General features: G+C 40.2%; 1 protein-coding gene across 1 annotated transcript; it reads right to left on the reverse strand.

The window, feature by feature from the left end:
• Positions 1–386: 386 nt before the first annotated feature.
• Positions 387–6,663, reverse strand: LOC122659976 (BEL1-like homeodomain protein 4). Its single transcript, XM_043855142.1, has 4 exons — positions 5,236–6,663; positions 3,818–4,203; positions 2,911–2,971; positions 387–1,162 (listed from the first exon to the last, which is right to left on the reverse strand). The coding sequence occupies exons 1-4, from the start codon at positions 6,637–6,639 to the stop codon at positions 419–421; spliced, it is 2,595 nt and encodes an 864-aa protein (XP_043711077.1). The 5' UTR covers positions 6,640–6,663; the 3' UTR covers positions 387–418.
• Between the last annotated feature and the right edge of the window lie 2,066 nt (positions 6,664–8,729).

Below are 8,729 nucleotides of genomic sequence, written 5' to 3' on the forward strand. Positions count from 1 at the left end.
ATTTGAGATTTTGAACATAAGCACTAGAGCTTCAAGTGTGCATCTAGATATCTAAATATGAATTATGAAGTTTTCTTCACAAGTTAGAATGCTATCAAGGTACAAAAACCTTAGTTTTTCATACATTCTCCACTATACCAATTAAATAGATCTCTAACAGCAGTTAGCTTTACTTCTCCTTCATTTATATATATATTTTATATGTACTTAACATCATAATAAGAAGGAACCAAAAGGTGATCCGAAAATTAAAGGCTGTGAGAGATCGACCTGAGAAAGAAAAACGACAAAAGGGTAAGATGGAGAGATTTTTCCTTTATTTTTCTTTCCCTCAACTGTTTCACCTTTTTTTTTTGGGAAGGGTTTACGGGTACGGGTACGGATACGGGTAATGAAATAATGAAGTTTAAACCAATTTTCAACAACCCCCAAAATCTCTAACGGCGAACGGACTCTGCTCCGGCAAGTTACCAGCGTGTCGAAGGCCAAGCGTGAGCGACACATCGCCGGTGGTGGTGGTGCCAAATCTTAGAAGTGTGGGCCCAAGATTTGTACCAACCGCGGTGGACCCACCATAGTCAGCAGCAGCTAAGATTCCGCCATGAACATTTTGTCGACACGTGTCATCGAATACGTGAGTCGCCGGACAACGCTGAGGCATGTCGTTATGGGCAGCGGTGGCTCTGGTGGTGGTGGTGGTGGTGGTGGTGGTGGTGGCGGAGGACTGATTGGCTTTGTTTACCGAGAAGCATTGTCTATTATTGATTGCATTGAATGAGAGGCTGTTGTGGTGGGCATTGATTTCGGACCTTGAAGAAGTAAATTTCGATGATGATGACGATGTAATCGTAGTAGTAGTTGCTGGAGGTAGTAGTGGCACTGAAGCTGCAGCTGCTGCTGCTGCGACTGCTGTGGTAGCTGATGACGCTGATGCTGATTCTGTCGCTGTCACTGTTGCTGCTGCTGTTATTATGGTTGTGGGTGTCGGTGGTGTTTGTGCAGAGATGCTGCTTTGGCCTTGTTGGCTTCTCTCTCCTTCTCCCTCTCCATTTCCATCTCTCTCTTCTTCTCCTTCTTCTTCTTCGTTGGCCTCTTTCTGATACATCTCTTCTACCATGGGTTTCCACAACCGAACCCTCGCATTAATGAACCAGTTCGAAACCTGAAATTTTTGCAATTAAAACACCTTAACGGTTAAGAAAATAGAGAAGAGACCATGTGGTATGAGATGAGATTGCACAAAGTAAAAGAGAGAGTTGGTGCTATAAAAGAACTGCGTTCAATTATATCCACATTAACTCTCTCTCTCTCTCTCTCTCTATTGATCACCGTAGGAAATGCTTTTGGTTTTTTTTTTAGATAATGGGAGAAAGAATGCTACATGGTTGCACGGCCCTTGTGCTAGGCACTAGGCCATGTGAAATGACCACTACACCCCATGGAAAGGTGAAAATTCTTGAGGATGCGGCATTCACTTTATGTAGTCCTGTAGTATTTGGGTGCTATGGCCGTCCGCCGCATGACCAGGTAGCGTTCTCTTTTCCTTAAATAATTTACGAGAGAGAGAGAGAGAGAGAGAGAGAGAGAGAGAGAGAGAGAGAGAGAGAGAGAGAGAGAGAGAGAGAGAGAGGTTCAAATTCATTCTGGTACACCAGATCCCATAGAAATGAAATTTACTCACTCTCTTGGATTCCATCTGTGTGAGATTTGGTGTACAAGAACCAGATCCAACCGGCGGGGGGGGGGGGGAGGAAGAGAGAGAGAGAGTGTTTGTGTGATGCTAATGGTGGATCTTTATCCCTTGAAATTCCCTTCCCAGCCTGTTCCCCAGAGCCTCTAATGGGGAGTGTAATGACCATGCTACCCTTAACCCTCTCCCTGGGTGGGTACACCCCCTCCCCCCCTATTGGGGAACTGGGCTGGACAACGAATTGTAGGAGATAATTTTCCAGATAATGATAGTAAATAATAGGAAAAAGGTTGAACACAACAAGAAGGTGCCAAGGCTAGCATGTGTCATCCTCTCTCTTCCCCTTTTTAGAATTAAAAGCCCCCTTGTCTTTCTATGTCCAGCACTATAATTGATGTATGTTTAAAGCATAGCTATGCACCATGCACGGTCGGTGTACTTAGGAAAAAAAAAAAAACTTATCTTTATTAGCTAGGTACACATCCAATAGTTACACACATGGTCATGCACCATACACGAAACTTTTTGTCTAAGGTAAAATCATAAGGCTCATTCTTACCGCTTTCAAAATTACTGCATCTAATTTTGAAAAAGAAAACTTTTCATATAGATGCTTTCTTTTTCTTCTACTTTTTTTTTTTTCTTGGTATCCATTAATGAAGGCGTAGAAACAAAAATAAATTAAAGGGTTATGGAGTGTATCTGAGGACAAATGTACTACAGTCTGTAATGTATGAATGCATTGACTATTGTTTTTTTAGGGTTCTTAATTTCTCATTGTCCTGTAAAAAAACCAGTGATGTTTGCGTTGGAAAGAAAAAAAGGCTGCAAATATCTAATGTCACCATTTCTGGTGTACTTGTTTAGGTCTCTGTCTCTCTCTCACTCACTCACTCACTCACTCACTGACCCCGTAGTAGTATTCTGCTTTCACAGTTTCGGATGTTATCATGAAAAGAGAAAAGGAAAACGGCTAAGCTTTTCAACAGAATGGAATGGAAACGACACAAACGAAACCCTAAACCATGCAAATCGATCTCACTGAAACAACCGATGGTCGCTAACTTCCTAGGGTTTTACTATTCCTCTTCCACTTGGGTTCTTGAATGAATGAAGAACAGATGAACTTTAATTTTAATTTCCCTTTTTTTTTAATTACTTTTCCTTTTTGTTAATATTTAATGGGGGTGGGAATGGGACTGTGGGAGTATAGAAAGGACCTGATTTCTCGATAAACCAGTCTGTCGTGCCAACAAATGCTTGTCAGTATCGCTCGGGTACCTGAAACAAAAGTTAAAAAAACAGAAGATTAGAAAACGACAAGAGTTACTTACTGATCATTACCCGATTCACATAAAGAGAACACAAGCTTTTATGTACCAGTTGATGGGATTGAACAAATTTCTTTCCCTGCAAATTAATTAAGGCGTGAAAATCTAAAGAGACAAACAATAGATGCAGAAGCAAAGAAAGAAAAAAGGGCTGCACCCACACACAACCATGATACATCCATCATCATCTCCCTTTCAGTTCCATTACATGCATGGGCTAAAATTGTAATTATATGATAATTAGGGTTTCCTATGATATTGTATGGGAAAAAGTTTTTTTTGTAGGACAGTATATCCCTGAAGAAGTAGGATCAAGATCGACTCTAGGGAGCCCAGTGCTCAGGGTGCTGCCAGGGGGTATCCAGCAGTTGAGCTGTGTCAACGGCTGGCAGTAGCCTAGCCATGCTGGGCTCCCTGGAGACGAGCTAAATTCGAAGAAACAGTGAATGCGTTTCATGGCCAGAAGTGGGAGGGGAGTTTAGTTCCACATCGGTCAGATAGTATGCGGCAGTTTGGATTATGATCTTGGAAGGGCCTTTCCACCCTTGAGCTTGGGCTCTTAATTGATTTTGACATCATTAACCGCCCATGCTCAATCAAAGAGGAGGGTGAAATGAGTATTACCGCAGCAACCCATTGAAAGGTGGAAATCCCACCCATGATGCCAACGAGCGTGTAGGACCCATGCCCCTTAAGAGAACGCTGACCCATATTAGCAAGCAATCCCCCGGCCCTCAAGTGGTAGCATCAAATGAGACAGGGAAAGATAGAAGAAAGAGGATTTGTAAGTACTTACGGGTGAAGGAAATGCTCGAAAAGCCAAGCCCTAAGAATGTTGACGGAACGTTCAGGCAAGCCTCTCTGAGGTCTCCAAGCTTCTTGCTCCATTATTCCCATCTGGTGAAAGGCTCTTTGTTGCCTGAGACTTTCTTCAAGCAACCGAAGCCTTGGAGTCTCCCCTTTAGTCACTCCTGAAGCTGTTGTGCCATCTTTCTCACCCAGAAGCTCACATGTATGCTTCAATTGTGCTGCTATGGCGTCCTTAAGGCATCTGAAATGTCGTGACATCGCCTTTTGAGCTAGAGCTGTGTAAGGAGTTGCTGCCCCAAAACCCATCACCGAGTCGAACGAGTTCACTACCATTTGCATTTGCTCGCAGTAATGGTTGTATCTCCTGTCAACCTGCAACCCAGATGTCATTTTGTCTCATTAATACAATTCATCATACACTTTACGTACCAAGAAGGAGAAGAAAAAGAGCCCACCATAATAGACGCTTAATTATATTAGCCAGAAATTTGTAAAAATAAAAAACCCACAAGTATCCAATTTGCCCAAATCTTTGGAAAAAAATAATTGATTTTTAGAAAAAGAAAAATGACAGAAATGGAAGGAGAACAGTCATAATCACGAGCCAACTCTTCCCCAATTTTTTTAAGTGAAGAAGCTTTTATGACTTTCATCTTTTTTTTTTTTAAAATATAATAATTTGATTTGATCCAAGAAGGCAAGCTTATCGTTATCAGTGAAATTAATAATAAAAGATCATGGTTGTTGATATTAATTAATCTCACAAAAAGAAGGCTGGATCCCTAACTCAGAATTTCCATAACCAGGAAATCAATGGGTAGAGAGGATTTTTGTTTTTTTCTGATTTATTTTCAATAAAAAAAAAATAAACAATAAAATCAGAGTTCATGAATGCAAGAATCAAAGACTGCTACATAGAAAAGAAGAACCAAAAAAAAAAAAAAGAAGGAATCCCTTTTCCCAATAACAAGTTTAAAAAATAGAAGAAAGAAATTGAAGAACATAATTAAGAACAAGGATTTCGGTCTGTGACAGAAGTTTTGGAGGGAATTGAGATTGTTGGATGATCGATCTTGCCAATCAAATCTCAAAAGGGCTATCTTTTCTTTCTCCCGTCCAATTAGTGTTTGTAATCCCTTATTTTATTTAACAACGAAGGTTCAAAGCACGCAAACACAACCCCAACCCATCAATCAATTTAGTTCTTTAATTATTAAACTACAAACCTTTTTTTAATTAAGGAATACTATTATTATTATTTCCCGCCGGCCCAATCTTCCATCACTAAAAAATAGAATTTCGTTGACACGCCGGAATCCCCATCTACTCCGGCTATGTATTGTGTGTGTGTGTGTGTGTGAGAGAGAGAGAGAGAGAGAGAGAGAGGGAATGAAGGTTACATGCCTCATCAATCATGGATAATAGCTTGACTTTCCTCCGCTGGTAATCAATTCTATCAGAAGAAGATAAAGGAGGAATGTCCTTTGAAGAAGAAAGAGATGACGCAGCAGCAGCAGCAGCTCCTTGATTAGGGTTAGGGTTAGGGTTAGGGTTAGGGTTAGGGTTAGAAGTAGAAGAATGCTTCTTATTATTCTTGAACTGTCCCCTTCCAACACTGCAAAACTCTTCAAGCAACTCACGAGCAGGCTTTGCATACTTAGAAATCCTCAAAACATTAACCACCCCTAAAGAAGATGACCCCCCAAATCCAGCAATATGGACCTGCCCATGATGGTGGTGGTGGTGGTTCTGGTTCTGGTTCTGACCCAATATCCCCAAACTCCCTTGTAGATGCAACGCTTCCTGATGATGCTGATTGTGAGGATGATGATTCCTCAAATTCTTCATCGATGGATACGATGCCGCCGCCGTAGAACCACCCCCGTTTCCTAAACCATAATACAACACCCCACCATCACCCATACTTAATTCCTCAGCTTTCGCCGATTCCAATTGCTGCAACGACGACGACAGAGACAACGAAAGCCCTTGGCTGTCTAGAACTCCTCCAATTTTACTACTATTATTATCTCCTCCAGCCCATGTGAAGTGCGAGTGATGAATTGAGCTATCACCGTAAGCAGCAGCTGCTGCTGCATCACCGGCGGATTGGAAGGTTTGCATGTGAGAAGAAGAAGAAGAAGTGGGTTGAGGTGGGGGAGGAGGAGGAGGAGAAGGTGACCTTGCAGGCTGTGGATTCATGAGGAAAAGCTGCATGGCAGCAGCTGAATCCGCATTTATACCTGCTGGAACTGTAATCTGATGATGACGGTGGTGGTCATTACTATTAGTCTGGTGATGATGCTTCTCATCTCCCAAATGACCCAATCCACCACCTACCACCATACCTTGTGCTCTATTTCCGCCGTACCACTCATTAGCCGCCGGTGATGGCCGTGACAGACGGTAACTGGATGGGATCTGATGATTATCCAACAGGTCGGCGGGAGTAGTTGTCCCTGCAGCTGGGAAATTGAACATCTCTGACAACATCCCGTAACCTGGAAGCTCACCAGGTACTTCCTCTTCGATAACAACCAATGGAGGCGGTGGTGGTGGTGGTGGTGGTGGTGATGGGTCGAATCCTTGCACCCTTAGTTTATCCCTCCGGCTCTGTTGTGCGATGTGTTGTGGTTGGTGGTGGTGATGTGGTGATGTTGTTGTTGATCTGTCAAATCCATTAGAGAAGCTGAAGATCCCTTGGTGGAAACCTTGGGACATAGAATTCACACAAGTTTCACTGCCAGAGGCCAACTCGTTATTCTTGGAGTGAGTCAGAAAAGGTGGTGGTGCTGTTGCTACTTCCATATCACAACTATCTTCTTCTGCAGCATCATCTCTTTCTTTGTCTTAGCCAACTCCCACCACGTTTTCTGTGTCTGCTGCTGCCGCTGCTCATGTTTCCCACAAAAATTGGTTAGAAGAAGAGTACTGTTAGATAAATATAGAGAGATAAGGACAGAAGCAAAACAAAAGAGAAGCCCCTCCCCCTCTTGATTTAAGGCTCAAGGATTGGAAAATGAAGGCAAGAAGGAGAATTTGCAGAGAAAATTAGAGAATTGAAATGGGTCTTTCAAACTGACTGATAGGAATTCCTTTTTTTTTAAAATTTTTTTGTGTAAGTGAGATTTGTTTTGGTGTTTACCTGTTAGAGTTGCAGGGACCGAAAGGTTGCCAAGTTCTCAGACATCGTTTTCCTTCTGTCTGATTGAAAGCTTCTTCAATTCTTCTAATCCTTCTCTGGTTTTCTCTCTCTCTCTCTCCTTTCTCTTTCTCTCCTTTTCTCTCCTTGCTGCTTTGTAAATTATTTGGAGGGTAGATTGTATATTACAAATTAGAGACACAGAGCGTCTCGAGTTTGAGGGAAAATATATAAAGGATTATTAAAAAGAGAGAGTTTTTAATAAAGAGCTTTTTTTTTTCAAAAAAAAAATAAAATGGATGTGATTCAAATGACCAAAATAACCTTGTAGGTAGGTTCCATTCCGATTCAAATGAACCATCTTCGTTTTTGGAAAAAGAAAAGAAAATGAAGGAGCTGGAGAATCCAGCCCAGCCAAATGGAGGGCTGTTGGTCATTTCATAGTGTGAGATGAGGCTGCCTGTGAAATGATCCAAACATCTCTGTTTTGGCTGGGCTGGATCCTCTTTCGGTTCCCACCACGGTTAGAGGAGAATCAAATTCCAAAAGAAAGTTTACTCTATAAACTAAACAATGGAATACTATTTAAAATTAAGTCAATTATGATTAATTGACCAAAATTAAATAGAATCCATTAATTTGTATATATACCCTTCTAGAGATCTATTAAAGTAAGTTTTATCATATATAGGGTAAAAGATAAGATCAATGCAATGTCATTCAAACCACCATCACACTTTAAACTTTTGTGTGACCATAATGCCCTAGAAGATGTATTCATGACAAACTAAGCTAATTTACCATTCTCAAACTAAGAAGGTTTTTTATATTCTTTCTGTCGTTTATAGAGAGAGATGTATTAATTTGCTTTCTTAATCTTAACCGTTTGGCTAGAGCTAGTTAGGCAAAGATATTAATTTTATGATCGAAAGCGAAGGAGATGAAACAAACCAATTAATAAAGAAAGAAAACATGAGAGGCCTACCTATAAAAGAAAATTGGTACGTGCCAGAAGGTGATGTCTACAAAAGTTAAGCACGTGTGAGTTATGAAAGGCACATAAAACCACTTTAGTATTTGGCAAGATAGCCATGTTTGTACCCCCATGACCCTATGACCCTAATTTCCCTACAAAAGTTTTCAAATTTCTTTTTTTTTTCTTCCTAATTAAAATTTTTTTTTTGTGTGATTATTTTTTGAAATTCAATCCACTAAATGACATGAGTGTTGAGGGTAGATGTCATATACTCTTTAGTTTGTGTTGTGACCTGCATTCGAAGTGTCGTTAAAAGTCTGTAGGGGTCCATGCGAGGGTTCGGAGGTGCCAACCCTTAAGAAAATTTTTCTCTTTGATTTCTCTTTAAATCATTACGAATGTGAGGTATTAGGGTTACAGAGAATTCTTTGTAAATATAGAGAAAGCATGACGAAGAGCTTCTAATCCTTTTCTCTATAGTTAGTAAAAGCTGCTATCTTCTCATTATAGATGTAGACACTTTACCGTATATCTTACCTTCTGAGTGTGGCTTTTTTTTTTTTTTTAATATTTCGTTTTTATTTTCTTCATCACTAATAAGGTTTCATTTCTATAAAAATGAAATCCTCTGTCAATCTAATATCAAATATTGCTACATCTATCTTCTCAATATATTTTTTAAATTATTAAAAAATAAAAATGTTTTTAAAAAAAAAAATATTGTATTAATGTTGAATAAAAAAAATATATGTCCTTTTTTGTACGTCTCTCTCTCTCTAG

The sequence above is a fragment of the Telopea speciosissima genome, chromosome 4, assembly GCF_018873765.1.
Source record: "Telopea speciosissima isolate NSW1024214 ecotype Mountain lineage chromosome 4, Tspe_v1, whole genome shotgun sequence".
Classification (NCBI taxonomy): Eukaryota; Viridiplantae; Streptophyta; class Magnoliopsida; order Proteales; family Proteaceae; genus Telopea; species Telopea speciosissima.